Source organism: Dreissena polymorpha, chromosome 1, assembly GCF_020536995.1.
Source record: "Dreissena polymorpha isolate Duluth1 chromosome 1, UMN_Dpol_1.0, whole genome shotgun sequence".
In the NCBI taxonomy this organism is placed as follows: domain Eukaryota; kingdom Metazoa; phylum Mollusca; class Bivalvia; order Myida; family Dreissenidae; genus Dreissena; species Dreissena polymorpha.
Genome location: NC_068355.1, coordinates 146426665 through 146450967, shown reverse-complemented (window position 1 = coordinate 146450967; position 24303 = coordinate 146426665). Strand labels below are relative to the sequence as shown.

Here is a 24303-nt window from a genome sequence, read left to right as displayed (position 1 = left end):
TCCGTTCGATTTGCACCCATCCTCAAACAAAGCATATGTTGCGGGGGATATCAATTCTACGAATTTGCTTGTTTTTTTTAACATCATCTAATAAATAACACAACCCCACATTATACCCCCCTCTCACCCTCCCCCCCCCCCCCCCCCCTACCCCCCCCCCCCCCAAAAAAAATAATATTTTTGTTTCTTTTTTTTATTTTTGAAATTTCGTCTAATAAATGACCACACCCCACATTATACCCCCTCTCAACCCCCCCCCCCCCCCCCCCCCAAAAAAAAATAAATAAAAAAATATTTCCTTTTTTATTTTTGAAAGATCATCTAATAGATTATTGAATATGAACAATTTCCCCATGATGGCTTACGTTATACTGTCAAGCACTCGAATAGTCGAGCGCGCTGTCCTCTGACAGCTCTTGTAGTCTCTACATCCAAGAATGTTCCACTTTATACTAATGGACTTCAATAAGTTGAAACTTTAATCACACAAATGTTCACAGCTTAAGGTTAGCCCCATAAATAAAAACCTTTGCATTTTCATGCTGTGTCTTATTCTTCAATATTCAACAAATCAATGTTATCTCGTATTCTGATTGGTCAGTACATTATTTCCACATTTTGATTGGTGGCTGTGATTTCTCTGTGCAGCAGTTCTGCTCATCTGAGGATGAGGCTGTCATTTCTGAGGAGGACATCCTTCGCTTCAAGGAGAACGAGTCTAAGATGCTGAGGAAGCGGCAGGAGCTGCGAGAGACTCTGAGGCAGAGGTTCAACAACATGCAGACCAAGCACCAGTCCTGCAGCCATGGCTTGCCTCAGTAGGTGCACACGGATGGACAGAGAGGAAGGGTTATTATAATAGAGAACTTCTCATCTGTGATGTCATTTTTAAAATGTATTAGTTACCTGGTCCTTATACATGTAATTGGATTTATGGACTTAATTCTGTAGACGATTGTAATGGTATGATGTTTGTTGTTATTGTCTTTGGTTTTATTGCAAGTCAGTCCCTTTAAGGAAGGTTACGCATTGTTGAGCCTCTTAAGTGTACTGTGATTTGGGTCTGATATAGAGACAAAAGTCTTCTTAAATGGATTGACACAAATATTGTGGACGATACACTTATTATATAAAACGCGGACATGTATCATGTCATATGGTACTTTGATGGTATGAGTTAGTGATGTCACTTTGGCAATGTCATCCTTGTGGTTTAAACTTAACTTTAATGATAACTGAACAATAATTAAATAAACGGATGTGCGGGGGGGGGAGGCTGTCTGGAAAAAATTCTGCACCTAGTTCAAAGTTCTAATTAATTTGATTGATAAATAAAACTATGAGACACAATATTTTAGTTTTCTTTTGCTCTTGTGGAACTCAAACGTGCTCTTTAGCTTTACTTCCAATTCGTATCTTAAACGTCTTGACTTGTTTCTATAGACTGTTATGAATATTTTACGTAGTTGCATATCTTTTCATTTAAGTGCAGGTCATGTTGATCAGTATCAGTGCTCCAGCTAGGCCTACTCATCAGGATGCAGCACATTGCCACCTCAATGTTCCACCCATGCCCCCTTTGACCCCTGCCCTTGCCCTTTGTATGACCTGATCACATTATTAGGCAGAACATTTGAAGAAAGTTTCAATCATTTAATTTCATTTAGTTTAAAAAATTATCTAAAACTTATTATTTTAATAAAATGTCTCAATGAAACTATTATTATTATTATTATATATTTAATACAACACTTATATGAAAATTGTAAATTGAAATACGTATAAATTGTAAATTGAAATATGGTATATATGATAATAACATATGATATATACATATGATATGATGAAATGACCAGACCTGATCAAGTAGCCTTTTGAAAAATGATATCCCTGCCTTTTTGAGATTCTTACTGGAGCACTTTTGGTTTCAAAGATAAGTACAGTAGTTTTTATTGAAGTAAAAAGCTGGATAAGGTATTTTCATGCTTAGTAAACAAATGATCCTGTCTTTGGGAAAACTGGGCTTGATCAATGTGAAATCCTTACAGGGACGACACATTCAGCTTTTATCGATTTTTCCATTTAAAGAATTCTCTTCTTTACAAAAATGCAGTCTATATGGAAGACGTTGTTACTGATTTTCCCTTGCCTACTTCACAGCAGTCTATATGGAAGACGTTGTTACTGATTTTCCCTTGCCTACTTCACAGCAGTCTATATGGAAGATGTTGTTACTGATTTTCCCTTGCCTACTTCACAGCAGTCTATATGGAAGATGCTGTTACTGATTTTCCCTTGCCTACTTCACAGCAGTCTATATGGAAGACGCTGTTACTGATTTTCCCTTGCCTACTTCACAGCAGTCTATATGGTAGACGTTGTTACTGATTTTCCCTTGCCTACTTCACAGCAGTCTATATGGAAGACGTTGTTACTGATTTTCCCTTGCCTACTTCACAGCAGTCTATATGGAAGATGTTGTTACTGATTTTCCCTTGCCTACTTCACAGCAGTCTATATGGAAGACGCTGTTACTGATTTTCCCTTGCCTACTTCACAGCAGTCTATATGGAAGACGTTGTTACTGATTTTCCCTTGCCTACTTCACAGCAGTCTATATGGAAGACGTTGTTACTGATTTTCCCTTGCCTACTTCACAGGCTAATCTGACCCTACATTTTACACAGATGTGTTTAGCCACTACATTTTACACAGATGTGTTTAGCCACTACATTTTACACAGATGTGTTTAGCCAGTTTTTCCAAAGGGAAGCTAAATTAAGTGTGAGCATAAACTTCTGTTTTGAAGATTTATTTGTTTGTGTTGATCTTATTTGTTATGATTTGTGCAGGTATTATATAGATTATTTTGACAAAAATGTTATTGAACTCTTTGGCAGATGAAATATCTAGTATGTTTATTTTATTGCCCATCTGTATTGTATATTTTATGGTAACCTTTATTTTCAAACCATTATTTTATTTATCTTCAATCTTATTATATGACTGCCTTCCAATAATTTACCAATATTTGAGCATTTTGGCTTATTTTGTGCTAATAGTTATAAATATGGTATTTCATGTGTTTGGTTCATAATTGTAGATAAAAAGTATTAATATATAATTTTTGAAATAACATGTTTAATTAACAAATCCGATAGATGTATGCCTGTGAATGGGTTTGGCTTTTAGACTATATATTATATATACACTGTTTGAGGAAATAACTTAATAAGTAAATAAGTAAAGAAGGCACTGCTGTCTTGTTTGACAAGCAGGGGATTATAATTAAATGAACTGTCTTCATTATTTAATGATATGGACTTGTGCTGATGACATACACATGTTTGTGGATGTGATACTATTTTAAAAGCAGGCTTATTCGCTGCCCAATAAAATTGATATTTGTCTGTGAGTTATGTTTTATTTGAAGTGTTTCTGGAGCCAAACCAATGGCCTATAAAAGAGAACATAACATTTTAAACAACAAAAAAACAATTAATGAAAAAATGGGTATTTCAAAGTTTATCAGGTCCTTCTGAGGCTGCACAATGTGTGCATGTGGAGTTTGCCCACCCAAGCACTCAAACCTAATTTGTTGGTATAAATTTCAAAGAGAGCTGCAATTTCCAGCTATCAAATTTTTACTGAAAGATTTTGCATTGTATGTTCTCCTTCCAAGAAGAGGGGGTATACTGTTTTGCTGAATGTGCATTGGCCATAGCAAGTAGATGTTATTGAAGTTAATATGAATCATGCAGTCTTTAAAACTGAAATCTTCACGGAGTAAATGGCATCTTCCCTACAAAGTTCATGTACCTCGATACCATAATTCAATAAAACGTATGAACAAACATTATTACCGTTCTTGTCGTTTCATTATGCATCAAGGCTAACTGTCCAGCGCCGTTTGAAACCTTTGTTTACATACATTTCAACTAACTGACATTTTAAACACACGAGTGATTTCATTGGTCCAATGCGGAGGTGTGTCTTTACAACTGGAGATTTCATTCATAAAGACTGCATGATCATTGTCAACTGGGTCAGGCAAGTTGTGTATCGTGTTATTTCTTAAAAGTTGACCCAGCATTTGTAAAAATATTGCAAGACATACACATTTCCAGAAGGGAAATTTATTTCTGCGTTGAATAAGACCGAGATCGTGAAAATCGCTGCACAATTGATGAAGATATGGCTGTTCAAAGAGATGCACCCCGTTTTGGGGTGATTTTGAGTTGGATACCTTGTTATATATATATTTGATAGTGAATTGTTTTTTTCAGAGAAGTTAATTTTTATGTCCCCCACTTTAGTAGTGGGGGACATATTGTTTTTGCCCTGTATGTTGGTCTGTTGGTTGGTTGGTTGGTTGGTTGGTTTGCGCCAACTTTAACATTTGCAATAACTTTTGCAATATTGAAGATAGCAACTTGATATTTGGCATGCATATGTATCTCATGGAGCTGCACATTTTGAGTGGTGAAAGGTCAAGGTCATCCTTCAAGGTCAATGGTAAAATATATGGGTCAAAATCGCTCATTTAATGTACACTTTTGCAGTATTTCAATATTCAAGATAGCAACTTGATATTTGGCATGCATGTGTATCTCATGGAGCTGCACATTTTGAGTGGTGAAAGGTCAAGGTCAAGGTCATCCTTCAAGGTCAGATGTCAAATATATGTGGCCAAAATCGCTCATTTTATGAGAACTTTTGCAATATTGAAGATAGCAACTTGATATTTGGCATGCATGCGTATCTCATGGAGCTGCACATTTTGAGTGGTGAAAGGTCAAGGTCATCTTTCAAGGTCAGAGGTCAAATATATGTGGCCCAAATCGCTAATTTTCTGAATACTTTTGCAATATTGAAGATAGCAACTTGATATTTGGCATGCATGTTTATCTCATGGAGCTGCACATTTTTAGTGGTGAAAGGTCAAGGTCATCCTTCAAGGTCAAATATATGGGTCAAAATTGCTCATGTAATGTCACTTCTGCAATATTGAAGCTAGCAATTTTATATTTGAAATGCATGTGTATCTCATGGAGCTGCACATTTTGAGTGGTGAAGGGTCAAGGTCATCCTACAAGGTCAAGGTCATCCTACAAGGTCAAACGTCATATAGGGGGACATTGTGTTTCACAAACGCATCTTGTTCGTTATAATATGATTATTTATCATTCAAAATGATGTTTTCACTAATTAATATTATAGCAACACGCTAACCACCTGTGGTCAATACCAAAGTTTAAGGCTTCTATCTATAATAGATTTTGAGATACTGAGTTTTGAACACATGCACCCTTACAAGATCCTAAAGCTAAATAATGTCTACATGTATGATTATATGTGTGACAACAAGATGCTAGTTGTATTAGTTTTAAAACTTAAAAGCTAAAAAGAATATGATATAAGGCTTCGCCAAAACATTAAAAGCGTCTAAACAACACATCTTATCACGCGCAGACAATGTCAGTGGCCGCAATACCAAGATGAATACACGAGGCTCCGTTCACGGCAAGGGGACCTTCCTGTCATAATGCCCAGTCGGCGGTTGGGCTCTCTCTCCCCGCAATACCGGGGGCGGATGTAGAGCCGCGCTGGAGGGGCTGGCGTCGTAAGCAGGAGGTGCGTCATACGCAGGGGGAAACGTCTCTGCAAGTTCACATACCAGCGATAAGTGTAAATGCAGACAAAAAATACCATAATGCCATCCTTGAAAAAATTGTTTGGGGAAACCGGACCAAATTGATTTTCATTTTCACAGTTATGCTCCGTCTTTTCAGCAACACACTATATCATTGATAGCTAATCTGCATTTATTCTACTGCTTATTATCCCCGCGGAAAAAAAATTCAGAGGGGATATAGTAATTGGTCCTGTCCGTCCGTCCATCTGTCTGTCCGAAACTTTGTCTGGAGTATAACTCTAAAACTACTGAAGGAATTTACTTAAAACTTGAAATATAAACAGATAGCAACTAGGAAAAGTGCAGTGGCCAAGAACCATAACTTATCTACCTTTCGAGTTTTTCGAGTCCAATTTAAATTTGAAATGTTTTATGAAGTGAAACATTATAAGATAAATAAGATATTTTTGGAGATGAAAAATATAATTGTGTGTATGCATGTTATGATAAGAGGAGTCAAACACACACACTCACACATGCACATGCGCACATGACGCATAAACGCTAAAAACTGTTTTGTAGCATACACAGACACATCTTCTTATAACTTGCCATTATGGCTGTCTAAACTTTTGTTTTCGTGTTTTAGACGGCCAAACAGTGGCAGCTTTAAATAAATATACAAGGTTAAATAATGTTTTTTCTGTAACCGTTAAAGCAATCTAGCTTCCACTAGGTGGCTAAAATTAACGGCACTGTTCTTAGAGATAAAAAGTTCAGCACACTTGCACATAAGAACACAGACACAAAGGCATACACACACACACACGCACGCACGCACGCACGCACACACACACACACGCGCACACACGCACACACACACGCACGCACGCGCGCACGCACACACATACACACACATACACACACACGCACACACGCACGCACACACACACGCACACATGCACGCACAAACGCACGCACGCACGCACAAAGAGAGTACGCATACTTTTATAAATGAAAAAGACCAACTCTTAACTGCAACACGTTATTTTAGTAAATATGTTGATGTCTTTCTTCATTCGTAATTGTCGCCTTTATTGTAAAAAGTAAATGCACAAGTTTGGGATTATGATATAGAAATACTTAAGATATGAAAACTTCTAATGTATGTATAAATCTTGTTGCTGCTGTTTTTAATAACATTTGTTTTCTTTTAGAAAAACCAGATACTTTGTTATAGATCTTGTTATTTGCAGTGCATAGGTCAGAATAAATGTGTACTACATATATATAACTAAAACCTCTTAAAATGTGTACCTTCTAAAGTTTAACGAGTAATCCGATTAAGATTGTATTGTTAGCAGTTGTTGTGTTTTTTTTGTAGTTTTTTTTTCCCTAAAAATAGCTTTACTATATCTGAAGCGAATGTATTACGCAGACTTTGTGAATATTTAAGGACTGTATATAGGCACATCTCGTTGCTGTCTCGTCTTGTATATGTTTTATTTTACTTGTGATTGTTATAACACAATATTGTTTTGTTTTGTTTTTTGTTCTTTTTTGAAGATTATTTTTATGTGGATCTACAGTTTTTCGAGTTCAATTTAAATATGAAATGTTTTATGAAGTGAAACATTACAAGATAAATAAGATATTTTTGGAGATGAGGAATAGAATTGTGTGTATGCATGTTATGATAAGAGGAGTCAAACACACACACACTCACACACGCACACGCGCACAAGACGCATACACGCTAAAACTGTTTTGTAGCATACATAGACACATCTTCTTATAATTTGCCATAATGGCTGTCTAAACTTTAGTTCTCGTGTTTTTAGACGACCAAACAGGGGCAGCTTTAAATAAATACACAAGGTTAAATAATGCTTTTTCTGTAACCGTTTGGCAATCTAGCTTCCACTAGGGGGCTAAAATTAACGGGACTGTTCTTAGATATTAAGTTCAGCACACTTGCACATAAGAACACGGACACAAAAGCATACACACGCACATACACATGCACACACACACGCACGCACGCACGCACAAACGCACGCGCACACACATACTCGCTCTAATTAGTTTATTTAGTTTAGTCCGAGTGTATTAGTTCATATGTTTATTGAATGTGTCTGTTATACAATTTTTGTATATTTATTTTTTTATGGCAAAACCCTTCCCTTTTTGTTATTGTAAACAGTTTTATTTATCATGTGTACCTGTTGCTTTTCGGGATGTAACCAAAACTTTTATTTTAAGGGTCGAGTACAAATACTTATAACACAGTGTCGTTGAAAAGATGAGAACGACGAATACATTTTTTTTTTAAATGACAGTCGAAATATGTAGTTATAACACAAAAGGGTTAGCATCATCAGCAAAACGTACCATTATGTTTCAATGGCTTAAGGAAAACAAATTTAAAATATGCTTTCTTCAAGAACTACACTGTAACGCAGATGTAGATAACACACCTTGGGGTAATCAATGGGGAGGAGACCTTTTCTTGAGCGGAAATAGTTCTAACTCTCTAGGCATTGGCATTTTTATCAAGAAAGATTTAGACTTTAAATATAACATTTTAGAATATGAGGAAATTATAATAGGCAGGCTACAATTATTGAAAATAGAAATACAAGGGAAACTAATTGTTTTGTTTAATATTTATGGTCCAAACACGGATAATACGGATTTTTTTAACACTTTGGATATACATATACAGAAATATAATGATCATTCACTAATCCTTGGTGGGGATTTTAACACTGTTATTAACTATAAGTTAGATAAACTAAACGGTCGATCAGATACAAATAAAAAATGTAACGAAAAAATAAAAGAAATAATAGAAAACAATGACCTATGTGATATATGGCGTTTAAAAAATCCACATAAAAAAGTTTACACATGGCATTCAAACACTCGACCGCCTATATTTTGTCGCTTAGATTATTTTTTAATATCTCAGGACATTGTAAATTGTCTCGCAGATTGCAACATTTCCACAGGGTTCAAATCGGACCACTCAATAATATCAATTAAATTAAATCTACATGTATATTGCAGAGGTCCAGGATACTTTAAAATAAATAATTCATATTTATTGGAACAAGAATATCAAAGTTGTATCCGGGCGTCTATATCGGAAATCGCAAACATTAATCGCGAAGCTAATCCAAATACTTTGTGGGAAATAATTAAAGGAAGCATTCGAGACGAGACAATTAAATATGCCAGCAAAAGAAATAAGAAGAAAAAGGAACAGGAAGAAACACTTAAATCGAAAATTACAGAGCTAGAACAACAACTTATAATAAATAGCAATGATTTAGATAAATGCAAACAACTGATCGACTCAAAAAGTGAATTAAATAATCTAATTGAAAATAATATAAAAGGAATACTGCTACGAGCTAAGGCACAGTGGATTGAAGGCTCCGAAAAAAACACAAAATATTTTGCAAATCTGGAAAAAAAACGAGCAGAAGCCAAAAGTATACAACAACTCAAAACTAAAAATAATAGCATAATACAAGACCAAAAAGACATACTAAATCACACAGCAAACTTTTATAAAGATCTTTATAAAAAGGACACCAATATAGAAAAAAACAATTATGAACGTTTCTTTACGAATATATGCAATAAGATAAGTCCAGAACAAACGCAAAATGAACAAAAGTATCTATCACAGCATGAATGCGCTAAAGCATTGTTAGACATGAAGAACAATAAAAGTCCAGGATCTGATGGTATCTCTGCAGAATTTTATAAAATATTTTGGACAGATATTAAGGAATATGTTGTTAATTCTCTTAATTACTCTTTAGACACAAATAACCTTACAGAACTGCAAAAACAAAGCATAATTACTTTACTACCCAAGACCGAAAAAGACACCCTTTTGATCGATAACTGGAGGCCTGTCTCACTTCTTAATGTGGATTACAAAATAGCTACAAAAGCCATTGCCAATCGCATAAAACCTTTCTTAAATCACATAATTAGTACAAACCAAACCGGCTTTATCAAAGGGAGGTACATTGGCGAAAATGTAAGACTTTTACAAGAAATTATTGAACGAATTGATGAATCTAACGAAACCGGCCTAATATTTTTTTCTGATTTTAATAAAGCCTTCGACAGTCTTGATCATGAATTTATGTTTAAATGCCTGCGCCATTTCGGTTTTAGCGAACACACTTTACAGTGGGTTAAGTTATTCTATAAAGATGCAACATCGCGTGTTACAAATAATGGACATTTTTCGGAGTTTTTCTGTATCAAAAGAGGGGTGAGGCAAGGATGTCCTTTATCGCCGTACCTTTTTATTATCTGCATTGAATTAATGTCGATAGACATAGAACTTAACACAGAAGTAAAAGGAATAAAAATTAATAATGTAGAACTAAAACAGTCACTTTTTGCTGATGACGCTTCTTTCATACTAGACGGTTCTCGTACATCGTTCGAAACATTAATAAAAATCATAGAAGAATTTGCAGAAATATCCGGACTTACATTAAACAGACAGAAATGTAAAATACTTAAAATAGGGGCATTCAAAAATAACCCAATCGAGTTTTGCAAACATAAACAATTCATTTGGAACTCTAAACACGCCTCAACTTTAGGGATAGAATTTAGTAACGAACCAACAGAAATAATGTTATTAAATTTTCCTGAAAAAATTCATGCTTTTGAAACTTGTTTGAATAAATGGAAACGGTGGAAACTATCGTTAATTGGAAAAATCACAGTTTTAAAAAACTTTGCAATACCCAAGCTTGTATATCCATTAACAGTTTTACCAAATCCATCCCAAGAAATCATTTCAAAAATAAATACACTATGTTTCAAATTTCTGTGGGATGAAAAACCTGATAAAATTGCCAGAAAGCAGATAATACAAGATTATGCCGATGGTGGTTTAAAAATGTTAGACATTGACCTATTCTTAACATCCCTCAAAGCCAGTTGGGTGAAAAGATTTATATTTCAACCCGACTCAAAACTGATTAGAATATATACCAATATGCTAAACAACTATGGAGGAATGTTAATTTTCAAATCAAATTACCATGAAAAAGATGTTAGAGACCTAAACATCAAATCCGAATTCTTAAAAAACATCCTCTGTGGATGGCTCAGTGTCTCCTTAGAAAAAAATGAAATCCCAATACAAAAGCAAATTATCTGGAATAATACATTTATAAAAAACGAAAATAAAACTTTTTTTATTAAAACATGGTTCGAAAGAGGTATTCAATATATTGAACATATATATGATTTTAGAAAAAGAGAATTTTACAGTTTCCAAGATATAGTAATTCTTTATGAAATAGATAAAGCAGATTTTATAAAATACCATCAAATTGTCAAAAGCATACCCGTCGATTGGAAAAATAAACTAAAAATAAACGATATCATTTATACCACCCCGGAATACATGCTTAACAAAATAACAGAACATACAAAAGCTCGCAAACTAGTTTATAAATCTCTTTTACTAAAACACAAACCTGAAAAGTTCAAACAATTTGACAAATGGAAAGACACGCTTAATAATCCAGAAATTAATCAAAGAACTATCTTCAGTCAATCAGTTAAATTAACTATTGACACCAAACTTAGAAATTTCCAATATAAATATCTCATGCACATTTTACCAAACAACACTTACCTACATAAATGCAATCTTGTTCCGTCAACCTTATGCGATTTTTGTAATATGTACTCAGAAACGAATATTCATGTATTCTGGGATTGTCATCTCATTCAAAAATTTTGGATGGAGATCAAAAACTTTATTGACAACAAATCAAACAGGTTAGAAAACATTGAACTAAATTTTGCAAAAATATCATTCTGTAATTTCACCATAGCTGACTCCAAAAATGCTCACGTTATAAACTCCGTAATATTATTGGCTAAATACTTTATCTTTAAATGCAAACAGGAAAAAGCAACACCGCAAATAGATGCTTTTGTATCTTTTTTTAATAATCGAATTAAACTCGAGGAATTAATAGCGACAACACAAAATAAATTACATATATTTTATACTCACTGGACATTTGTAACATAGGTACACCTACCCAAAAGCAACATACACTTTCCTTTTTTTAATTTTTAGTTGTTTTTTTTCTATCCATATATTTATGTAACTTTGTGATTCTATTCCATGTTGGTGAAACTTAAAACATATTCATTCACACCAACCATAGTCTTCACTGATGCTTTGTATTATAATTATATCGAGAAAAATGTGAAACAAATATATTAAAAACTATGTATTTCATACAGTATATGTTCTGCAATTATGTAATAAAAATATTACGATGGAAATAAAAAATGGAATAACAAAAAAAACAAACTTATCTACCTTAGTTTTTTAATTATCTCCCCTTTTATATATTTTCAAAGGAAATTTTTGTCCAGAGCATAACTCTTAATCTACTTCAGGGATTTACTTGAAATGTAAACAGTTGGCAAGTATGAGAAGTGCAGTGACTAAGAACCATAACTCTATCTAGCTTAGTTTTTTAATTATCTCCCTTTATTTAATTTCAAAGTAATTTTTGTCCGGAGCATAACTTTAAATCTACTGAAGGGATTTACTATTTTACTTGAAACATAAACAGAAGGCAAGTAGGAGAAGTGCAGTGACTAAGAACCATAACTCTATAAACCTCAGTTTTTGAATTGTCTCCCTTTATTTAATTTCAAAGTTAATTTTTGTCTGAAGCATAACTCTATATCTACTGAAGAGATTTACTCGAAACTAAAAATAAAAACAGATGGCAACTAGGAGAAGTGCAGTGAACATGAACCATAATTATATGGGCCGTATATTTTTAATTACCTCCCTTTTTCATTTCTATATGTTTTATTCTCTACAGCATAACTCGAACACTATATAACTGATTGATCCTTGAAATATAAATAGATGACACAGGTGCCATGTTTTACAAATATTATTCTACTCTCTAAAACAAATGTTCTCATACAAGCAAACACATTTCGGCGGGGATTTGGCACTACTGTGACAAGCTCTTGTTGTACTTTCTTCTACTATCATAAAGGCAGGTGTTTACAAATAGGTTTCATTGTGCAGTCTCTACCTGTCATGATCATATATAATTATCATCAATAGATCTACATGTGAAAAAAACAAACACTTTTCAAGGATGGTCTAACATGTCGGACTTTGGACAAGAATGAACTTAAGGATGGCGTAACGTTTCAGACTTTGGGCACAGACGGACTGGAGTCGGCGAAATAAGCCACATATTGAAAATTAGCACACAACTTCGCACGTCTAATTTAGAATACATAATTTGCTACAACTCCTCTGAATTATTGTGTTTATTTTTTTTAGTACAATTATGTAACCACTAACCTGGGCGCCCGTCCAAGACCTTGAGCTTATTCCTGTTAGCGCGTTTCACGGCTGCTATGATAATGACAACAATGATAGCCACCACCACCGCTGCCCCGATAGCTATGACGGCTATGAATTCGACGCTTAGCCTGGAACTAGAGCAACAACAGAGCCATCTTACCTTATACAGTAGTCAGTCGACGTACGAAATAGTTATTATAGTTTTTTTAGTTAATTACGTTTGGGAAAAGATCGCTACAGCCGCCTCAATAGTCAAGTGTATGTGTCGGCGAGAGATCGCTACAGCCGCCTCAATGGTCGAGTGTATGTGTCGGCGAGAGATCGCTACAGCCGCCTCAATGGTCAAGTGTATGTGTCGGCGAGAGATCGCTACAGCCGCCTCAATGGTCGAGTGTATGTGTCGGCGAGAGATCGCTACAGCCGCCTCAATGGTCAAGTGTATGTGTCGGCGAGAGATCGCTACAGCCGCCTCAATGGTCGAGTGTATGTGTCGGCGAGAGATCGCTACAGCCGCCTCAATGGTCAAGTGTATGTGTCGGCGAGAGATCGCTACAGCCGCCTCAATGGTCGAGTGTATGTGTGGGCGATTGATCGTTACAGCCACCACAATGGTCGAGTGTATGTGTGGATAAGAGATCGCTACAGCCGCCTCAATGATCGAGTGTATGTGTTGGTGAAAGATCGCTACAGTCGCCTCAATGGTCAGGTGTATGTGTGGGCTAGAGATCGCTACAGCCGCCTCAATGGTCGAGTGTATGTGTGGGGGAGAGAAAGCTACAGCCGCCTCAATGGTCGAGTGTATATGTGGGCGAGAGATCGCTACAGCCGCCTCAATGGTCGAGTGTATGTCTGGGTTAGAGATCGCTACAGCCTTCTAAATGGTCGAGTGTATGTGTGGGAGACAGATCTCTACAGCCGCCTCAATGGTCGAGTGTATGTGTGGGTGAGGGATCGCTACAGCCGCCTCAATGGTCGAGTGTATGTGTGGGTGAAAGATCGCTACAGCCGCCTCAATGGTCGATTGTATGTGTGGGTGAGAGATCGCTACAGCGCCTCAATGGTCGAGTGTTTGTGTGGTGGAGAGATCGCTACAGCCGCCTCAATGATCGAGTGTATGTGTGAGCGAGAGATCGCTACAGCCGCCTCAATGGTCGAGTGTATGTGTAGTTGAGAGCTCGTTACAGTCGCCTCAATGGTCGAGTGTATGTGTGGGTGAAAGATCGCAACAGCCGCCTAAATGATCAAGTGTATGTGTTGGCGAGATATCGCTACAGTCGCTTCAATGGTCGAGTGTATGTGTGGTTGAGAGATCGCTACAGTCGCCTGAATGGTCGAGTGTATGTGTGGGAGACAGATCGCTACAGCCGCCTCAATGATCGAGTGTATGTGTGGGCGAGAGATCGCAACAGCCGCCTCATTGGTCGAGTGTATGTGTGGTTGAGAGATCGCTACAGTCGCCTGAATGGTCGAGTGTATGTGTGGGAGACAGATCGCTACAGCCGCCTCAATGATCGAGTGTATGTGTGGGTGAGAGATCGCTACAGCCGCCTCAATGATCGAGTGTATGTGTGGGTGAGAGATCGCTACAGCCGCCTCAATGGTCGAGTGTATGTGTGGATGAAAGATCGCTTCAGCTGCCTCAATGGTCGAGTGTATGTGTAGGTGAAAGATTGCTTCAGCCGCCTCAATGGTCGAGTGTATGTGTGGGCTAGAGATCGCTAAGCCGCCTCAATGGTCGAGTGTATGTGTGGGTGAAAGATCGCTACAGTTGCCTCAATGGTCGAGTGTATGTGTGGGCGAGAGATTGCTACAGCCGCCTCAATGGTCGAGTGTATTTGTGGGCGAGAGATCGCTACAGCCGCCTCAATGGTCAAGTGTATGTGTGGGTAAGAGATCGCTACAGCCGCCTCATTGGTCGAGTGTATGTGTGGGTGAAAGATCGCTACAGCCGCCTCAATGGTCGAGTGTATGTGTGGGTGAGAGATCGCAACAGCCGCCTCAATGGTCGAGTGTATGTGTGGGAGAGAGATCTCTACAGCCACCTCAATGGTCGAGTGTATGTGTGGGCGAGAGATCGCTACAGCCGCCTCAATGGTCGAGTGTATGTGTGGGTGAGAGATTGCAACAGCCGCCTTAAGGGTCGAGTGTATGTGTGGGAGAGAGATCTCTACAGTCGCCTCAATGGTCGAATGTATGTGTGGGTGAGAGATCGCTACAGCCGCCTCAATGATCGAGTGTATGTGTGGGTGAGAGATCGCTTCAGCCGCCTCAATGGTCGAGTGTATGGGTGGTTAAGAGATCGCTACAGCCGCCTCAATGATCAAGTGTATGTGTGGGCGACAGATCGCTACAGCCGCCTCAATGGTCGAGTGTATGTGTGGGCGAGAGATCGCTTCAGCCGCCTCAATGGTCGAGTGTAAGTTTTCGCGAGCGATCGCTTAAGCCGCCTCAATGGTCGAGTGTATGTGTGGGTGGGAGATCGCTACACCCGCCTCAATGGTCGAGTGTTTGTGTGGGTGAGAGATCGCTTCAGCCGCCTCAATGGTCGAGTGTATGTATGGGTGAGAGATCGCTACAGCCGCCTCAATAATCGACTGTATGTGTGGGCGTGAGATCGCTACAGTCGCCTCAATGGTCGAGTGTATGTGTGAGTGAGAGATCGCTACAGCCGCCTCAATGGTCGAGTGTATGTGTGGGCGAGAGATCGCTACAGCCGCCTCAATGGTCGAGTGTATGTGTGGTTGAGAAATCGCTTCAGTCGCCTCAATGGTCGAGTGTATGTGTGGGTGAGAGATCGCTACAGCAGCCTCAATGATCGAGTGTATGTGTGGGTGAGAGATCGCTACAGCCGCTTCAATGGTCGAGTGTATGTGTGGTTGAGAGATCGCTACAGCCGCTTCAATGATCAAGTGTATGTGTGGGCGAGAGATCGCTACAGCCGCCTCAATGGTCGAGTGTATGTGTGGGTGAGAGATCGCTACAGTCGCCTCAATGGTCAAGTGTATGTGTTGGCGAGAGATCGCTACAGTCGCCTCAATGGCCGAGTGTATGTGTGGGTGAGAGATCGCTACAGCCCCCTCAATGGTCGAGTGTATGTGTGGGTGAGAGATCGCTTAAGCCGCCACAATGGTCGAGTGTATATGTGGGTGAGAGATCGCTACAGCCGCCTCAATAATCGAGTGTATGTGTGGGCGAAAGATCGCTACAGCCGCCTCAATGGTCGAGTGTATGTGGGTAAGAGATCGCTACAGCCGCCTCAATAATCGAGTGTATGTGTGGGCAAGCGATCGCTTCAGCCGCCTCAATGGTCGAGTGTATGTGTGGGCGAGAGATCGCTACAGCCGCCTCAATGGTCGAGTGTATGTGTGGTTGAGAAATCGCTACAGTCGCCTCAATGGTCGAGTGTATGTGTGGGTGAGAGATCGCTACAGCTGCCTCAATGGTCGAGTGTATGTGTGGTTGAGAGATCGCTACAGTTGCCTTAATGTTCGAATGTATGTGTGGGTGAGAGATCGCTACAGCCGCCTCAATGGTCGAGTGTAAACTTGGGTGAGAGATCGCTACAGCCGCCTCAATGGTCGAGTGTTTGTGTGGGTGAGAGATCGCTACAGCCGCCTCAATGATCGGATGTATGTTAGGAAGAGAGACCGCTACAGCCGCCTCAATGGTCGAGTGTATGTGTGGGTGAAAGATCGCTAAAGCCGCCTCGATGGTCGAGTGTATGTGTGGGTGAGAGATCGCTACAGCCGCCTCGATGGTCGAGTGTATGTGTGGGTGAGAGATCGCTACAGCCGCCTCGATGGTCGAGTGTTTGTGTGGGTGATAGATTGCTACAGCGGCCTCAATGATCGAGTGTATGTGTGGGTGAATGATCGCTACAGCCGCCTCAATGATCGAGTGTATGTGTGGGTGAAAGATCGCTACAGCCGCCTCAATGATCGAGTGTATGTGTGGGTGAAAGATCGCTACAGCCGCCTCAATGATCGAGTGTATATGTGGGTGAAAGATCGCTACAGCCGCCTCAATGATCGAGTGTACCGGGTATGTGTGGGTGAAAGATAGCTACAGCCGTCTCAATGATCGAGTGTATGTGTGGGTGAAAGATCGCTACAGCCGCCTCAATGATCGAATGAATGTGTGGGTGAGAGATCGTTACAGCTGCCTCAATGATCGAGTGTATGTATGGGCGAGATATCGCTACAGCCGCCTCGATGATGGAGTGTATATATGGGCGAGATATCGCTACAGCCGCCTCAATGATCGAGTGTATGTGTGGGCGAGATATCGCTACAGCCGCCTCAATGATCGAGTGCATGTATGGGCGAGATATCGCTACAGCCGCCTCAATGATCGAGTGTATGTGTAGGCGAGAGATCGCTACAGCCGCCTCAATGATCGAGTGTATGTGTGGGCGAGATATCGCAACAGCAGCCACAATGATCGAGTGTATTTGTGGGCGAGATATCGCTACAGCCGCCTCAATGATCGAGTGTATGTACGAGCGAGATATCGCTCCAGCCGCCTCAATGATCGAGTGTATGTGTGGGCGAGATATCGCTACAGCCTCCTCAATGATCGAGTGTATGTGTGGGCGAGATATCGCTACAGCCGCCTCAATGATCGAGTGTATGTGTGGGCGAGATATCGCTACAGCCGCCTCAATGGTCGAGTGTATGTGTGTGCGAGATATCGCTACAGCCGCCTCAATGATCGAGTGTATGTATGGGCGAGATTTCGCTACAGCCGCCTCAATGATCGAGTGTATGTGTGGGCGAGATATCGCTACAGCCGCCTCAATGGTCGAGTGTATGTGTGGGCGAGAGATCGCTTCAGCCGCCTCAATGGTCGAGTGTAAGTTTTCGCGAGCGATCGCTTAAGCCGCCTCAATGGTCGAGTGTATGTGTGGGTGGGAGATCGCTACACCCGCCTCAATGGTCGAGTGTTTGTGTGGGTGAGAGATCGCTTCAGCCGCCTCAATGGTCGAGTGTATGTATGGGTGAGAGATCGCTACAGCCGCCTCAATAATCGACTGTATGTGTGGGCGTGAGATCGCTACAGACGCCTCAATGGTCGAGTGTATGTGTGAGTGAGAGATCGCTACAGCCGCCTCAATGGTCGAGTGTATGTGTGGGCGAGAGATCGCTACAGCCGCCTCAATGGTCGAGTGTATGTGTGGTTGAGAAATCGCTTCAGTCGCCTCAATGGTCGAGTGTATGTGTGGGTGAGAGATCGCTACAGCAGCCTCAATGATCGAGTGTATGTGTGGGTGAGAGATCGCTACAGCCGCTTCAATGGTCGAGTGTATGTGTGGTTGAGAGATCGCTACAGCCGCTTCAATGATCAAGTGTATGTGTGGGCGAGAGATCGCTACAGCCGCCTCAATGGTCGAGTGTATGTGTGGGTGAGAGATCGCTACAGTCGCCTCAATGGTCAAGTGTATGTGTTGGCGAGAGATCGCTACAGTCGCCTCAATGGCCGAGTGTATGTGTGGGTGAGAGATCGCTACAGCCCCCTCAATGGTCGAGTGTATGTGTGGGTGAGAGATCGCTTAAGCCGCCACAATGGTCGAGTGTATATGTGGGTGAGAGATCGCTACAGCCGCCTCAATAATCGAGTGTATGTGTGGGCGAAAGATCGCTACAGCCGCCTCAATGGTCGAGTGTATGTGGGTAAGAGATCGCTACAGCCGCCTCAATAATCGAGTGTATGTGTGGGCAAGCGATCGCTTCAGCCGCCTCAATGGTCGAGTGTATGTGTGGGCGAGAGATCGCTACAGCCGCCTCAATGGTCGAGTGTATGTGTGGTTGAGAAATCGCTACAGTCGCCTCAATGGTCGAGTGTATGTGTGGGTGAGAGATCGCTACAGCCGCCTCAATGGTCGAGTGTATGTGTGGTTGAGAGATCGCTACAGTTGCCTCAATGTTCGAATGTATGTGTGGGTGAGAGATCGCTACAGCCGCCTCAATGGTCGAGTGTAAACTTGGGTGAGAGATCGCTACAGCCGCCTCAATGGTCGAGTGTTTGTGTGGGTGAGAGATCGCTACAGCCGCCTCAATGATCGGATGTATGTTAGGAAGAGAGACCGCTACAGCCGCCTCAATGATCGAGTGTATGTGTGGGTGAAAGATCGCTAAAGCCGCCTCGATGGTCGAGTGTATGTGTGGGTGAGAGATCGCTACAGCCGCCTCGATGGTCGAGTGTATGTGTGGGTGAGAGATCGCTACAGCCGCCTCGATGGTCGAGTGTTTGTGTGGGTGATAGATTGCTACAGCGGCCTCAATGATCGAGTGTATGTGTGGGTGAATGATCGCTACAGCCGCCTCAATGATCGAGTGTATGTGTGGGTGAAAGATCGCTACAGCCGCCTCAATGGTCGAGTGTATGTGTGTGTGAAAGATCGCTACAGCCGCCTCAATGATCGAGTGTATGTGTGGGTGAAAGATCGCTACAGCCGCCTCAATGATCGAGTGTATATGTGGGTGAAAGATCGCTACAGCCGCCTCAATGATCGAGTGTACCGGGTATGTGTGGGTGAAAGATAGCTACAGCCGTCTCAATGATCGAGTGTATGTGTGGGTGAAAGATCGCTACAGCCGCCTCAATGATCGAATGAATGTGTGGGTGAGAGATCGTTACAGCTGCCTCAATGATCGAGTGTATGTATGGGCGAGATATCGCTACAGCCGCCTCGATGATGGAGTGTATATATGGGCGAGATATCGCTACAGCCGCCTCCATGATCGAGTGTATGTGTGGGCGAGATATCGCTACAGCCGCCTCAATGATCGAGTGCATGTATGGGCGAGATATCGCTACAGCCGCCTCAATGATCGAGTGTATGTGTAGGCGAGAGATCGCTACAGCCGCCTCAATGATCGAGTGTATGTGTGGGCGAGATATCGCAACAGCAGCCACAATGATCGAGTGTATGTGTGGGCGAGATATCGCTACAGCCGCCTCAATGATCGAGTGTATGTACGGGCGAGATATCGCTCCAGCCGCCTCAATGATCGAGTGTATGTGTGAGCGAGATATCGCTACAGCCTCCTCAATGATCGAGTGTATGTGTGGGCGAGATATCGCTACAGCCGCCTCAATGATCGAGTGTATGTGTGGGCGAGATATCGCTACAGCCGCCTCAATGGTCGAGTGTATGTGTGTGCAAGATATCGCTACAGCCGCCTCAATGATCGAGTGTATGTATGGGCGAGATTTCGCTACAGCCGCCTCAATGATCGAGTGTATGTGTGGGCGAGATATCGCTACAGCCGCCTCAATGATCGAGTGTATGTATGGGTGAGATATTGACCAGACTGTCCAGACTGTGCAATTTTAAAATAATTTATCACAAATATTCAACATCATAAATCCACTTGCTGTTCGCATAAAACCATTTTCAATTTGTTTCTGAGTTGGAAAGGGTTTAAGTATTAATGTGGCCAACATATAAACGTTTGTCGGGAAAATGAACGTCATTTATCGTGCAGTTTTAAAAATAACTCATCACAAATGACAACTTCGAACAGCTGTCTCTTTACCACAAAGATAAAATTTGCGATAAAATAGCTTGTCTGGGTTGTAATTCTGTCATTCATTGTGCAATAACAAATTCTTCATCATTATTAGATGGCGTGTCGCGTTTAACACCCGTCTCCATAACTCAAAGGTCAATGTCACGTTTAGTTCTGAGAGCAAAGTAGGCAACAAAACAGCTTGTTCGAAATGTAACTTTGCCATTGATGACGGAATTTTAAAAAAAACTTAACATGAGAAGGCGATGTGTCGCGTTTAATAACAATCTACCTAAAAGTAAAAGTAACACATACACGTCATAGGTTAAATTTGTCCCTCGGGCAAAGGCCAAAGTAGCATCAAAGGTAAAACATAGGTATGTTTCAGCTTGTTATTGACAGAGAACTAGACTTGATGCCGGCAGACATCTAGTTGATTGGAAGCACTATGTTCTTACAGAATGTCACGAGATTCATTTAAAACTTATTCAAAACAGTAAAGGAGTAGTTAAGAAGTAATCCAATTCCGTTACAGGGTGAATAGTTTTGTGTATAATTCTACTTAAAAGCGCATCATATATTATGTCATAAAATGTAAGGAGCTTACTTTCGACATGCTGTAGCGAATGAATAAAAAATGTTTTACTGGAGTAAGACAGGCTGCTTGTTGACGTGTCTATAAACAGCTTTAATAATTACGTTGCGTGTTGTTGTTTTTTAAATATGAAATATTTTACCAGCACTTTGTGTTTCCTTCGCAGCAATATCTGTCCCCCGAACAATGCACCAGTCCGTTCGAGTCGCACACTGTGCCGTACACTGCAACAGGATGAGGTTTTCATCTAAGAATGTAAGGAATCTCGGGAAGCCATTCCATTCCATGGATCATCAATATCGTAAAGCATTGCGAATATCACATATATATGAGTCGCGTTCTGATAAAACTGGGCATAATACATGTTCGTAAAGTGTCGTCCCAGATTAGCCTGTGCGGACAGGGACGACACTTTCCGCCAAAATGGATTTTTGCTCAGAAGAGACATTCATTTAAACGAAAAATCTCATAAAAGCGGAAAGTGTCGTCCCTGATTAGCCTGTGCGGACTGCATAGGCTAATCTGGGACGACACTTAACGCACATGCATTATGCCCAGTTTTCTCAGAACACGACTCCTATGTTCTTATTATGTAGGGTATGTCTGTGACTAGACGGTCGAGATAATCGCTGAAGGTGTTGCGACAACTAGACATAAAAGTAATTAAACATAAAGGTGTTCACACATTATCGTATTCTAATTTATCGAATGTGTTATCCTTACACAGCTGTTATATATATATAATAGCTTTAAATCTTTATAATTACGATACAAAATATGAAAAAAAATGTGTCTGTTGGTGATGGAACGCGGGATCTCAGGAACAAAAAACTTACTCGCTTACTCTCGACCATTACAGTACGCAAACTTGAAATGTAATTTAACCCATTTATGCCTAGTGGACTCTCCCATCCTTTTAAATTAGGGATGTCTAGTATAGTTATTTGTATATTTAGAATATTTCTTATACAAATTTCTTTAAGCAAACAGCGCAGACCTCGATGAGACGCCGCATCATGCCTTTTTTTCTAGACGCTAGGCATTAATGGGTTAAACCCAATGTCGGTAATTACAGATTTTGCTGAGTTTACTATGAAAAGCTTTGCGAACCCTTGATATTTCTTACCATTTCTATTGCTGATTATTCATAAACTAACAGTTATTTTAAACATTTATGTCAGGAGTGTTATTTTGCCCTTTTATGTTATACAACCGTTCTTTAATGGGATTGATATCATTTAAGTCAGTAATTCAGTAATGTTTCTTTGGCACCGGTAACAACAAGTGTTGGTATCATGAGCCGCGTCATGGAAAAAGAGTCGTAAGAGCCGTGTGCTACATGCGGTCAGGGTAGCCTCAAACCAGCCTGCGCATAGTCAGGGTAGCCCCAAACCAGCCTGCGCATATGTGCAATCCGCTTTGGAGCTTCTCTGCACGCTATAAAGTCACGCAAGCTAAAATGAACAAGTGTCCGAACTACGGTAAGTATTTCATATAATCCAAAGGTCCCTGTAAAATTGCGAACAAAATTTAATATAATGGTTTGAAAAAATGGCACTTATGTTCTATGCCAAACTCGGCTTACCTAAATATAGCTGCATGCATATCGCCAGAAAAATGAAGTTCCGAAAATACATCTCTGTGACGATTATGTGTGAGGGTAAATACAGTTAGGTTATGTTTATAAGCGATGTTTACCGGATTTGCTTTTCTTATTCTTATTGCAGGTCATCCGAGAAAATAAAACAAAGAAAGCGCAATTTGAAACCTTAGATCACTTTCTCCTGAACTTATTGAAGCATGCATTTTAAATGTACATTGCCGACTACGCACTATACATTTACACGTATAAGTATTAACTTTCGTTTACATATTTTGATTAAAATAAGATTCCTTTCCTGCTGTACACCGACCGAGAAAACTAAACTGCCTGCAAGTTGTTATCGTGTATTATATCAGCGAAGGTCTATTGTAAGTATTTTCATATAAATTAAAGGACAATACAATGGAATGATCTAAAAAAAACAAAAACAAAACAATAGAAACAACTAAATCTTGTGTTATTATAAAGAGTTAAACACGTCATTTTAACGTAGAAGTGAGCGCGTTAAGAAGCTGGTTCGTTCGAACGTTATGTTATCACGTAGAATGCGATTGTTTTTGCTCACCTGAGCGCAATGCGCTCATGGTAAGCTTTTGTGATAACCTTTTGTCCGTCGTGCGACGTGCGTCGTGCGGCGTCAACATTTGCCTTGTTTACACTCTAGAAGCCACATTTATTGTCCGATCTCTATGAAACTTGATCAGAAGATTTATCCTAATCAAAGCTTGGAGGACTTCGAAATTGGTTCCGGTAGGTTCAAAAACATTGCCGCTAGGTGGGAGGTGCTTTTTTCCTAATATGGCTAAAGTAAAACCTTGTAAACACTCTAGAGGCCACATTTGTTGTCCGATCGTATGACATTTTGTCAGAAGATTTGTACCAATGATATATTGGACGAGTTCGAAAATGGTCACATTTGGTTGTAAAACATGGCCACCTTAGGCGGGGCATTTTTCTTATATAGCTTTATAAAAACCTTGTTATCACACTAGAGGCTACAATTATTGCCCGATCATCATGAAAATTGGCCAGAAGAATTGCCCCCATGATATCTTGGACGAATTCGGAAATGGTTTCGGTTGCTTTAAAGCATGGCCGCCAGGGCGCAGGGCATTGTCCCTATAAGGCTAAATATGGCGATAGTAAAACCTTGTTAACACTATAGAGGCCACATTAATTGTCCGATCTTCATGAAACTTGGTCAGAAGATATGTCCCCATGGTATCTTGGATGGGTTCGAAAATGGTCCTGGTTGTTTGAAAAACCTGGCCGCCAGGGGACGGGGCATTTTTCCTAACATGGCTTAAGTAAATCCTTTTTAACACTCTAGAGGCCACATTGATTGTCCGATAATCATGAAACTTTGTCGGAAGATTTGTTCCTAATGATATCTTGGACAAGTTGAAAATGGTTCCGGTTGTTGAAAAATTATTGTCCGGTCTTCATCAAACATGGTCAGAAGATTGTCCTAATAACATCTTGGACAAGATCGAAAATAGTTTCCGGTTTGTTGAAAAACATGGCCACCAGGGGGCGAGGCATTTTTCCTTA

The 24303-nt window shown here is 40.3% G+C and overlaps 2 protein-coding genes across 3 annotated transcripts in view; one reads left to right on the top strand and one right to left on the bottom strand.

The window, feature by feature from the left end:
• LOC127854473 (gametogenetin-binding protein 2-like) overlaps positions 1-3408 on the top strand; it is a 29197-nt gene extending 25789 nt beyond the window's left edge. Inside the window, exon 12 of one of the 2 annotated variants that reach the window (XM_052389539.1) lies at positions 652-3408. In XM_052389539.1, coding sequence (XP_052245499.1) covers positions 652-822 — 171 coding nt within the window. In that variant the 3' untranslated portion in view covers positions 823-3408. Of the gene's footprint in view, positions 1-648 lie in introns of both variants that reach the window. The other variant, XM_052389529.1, reaches the window with a different exon arrangement.
• A 2063-nt stretch (positions 3409-5471) lies between these two features.
• LOC127854714 (uncharacterized) lies at positions 5472-22818 on the bottom strand. Its single transcript, XM_052389776.1, has 4 exons — positions 22735-22818; positions 21292-21373; positions 13041-13177; positions 5472-5661 (listed from the first exon to the last, which is right to left on the bottom strand). Exons 1-4 carry the CDS (start codon positions 22784-22786, stop codon positions 5519-5521), a joined length of 414 nt encoding a protein of 137 aa, XP_052245736.1. The 5' UTR covers positions 22787-22818; the 3' UTR covers positions 5472-5518.
• Positions 22819-24303: the final 1485 nt, after the last annotated feature.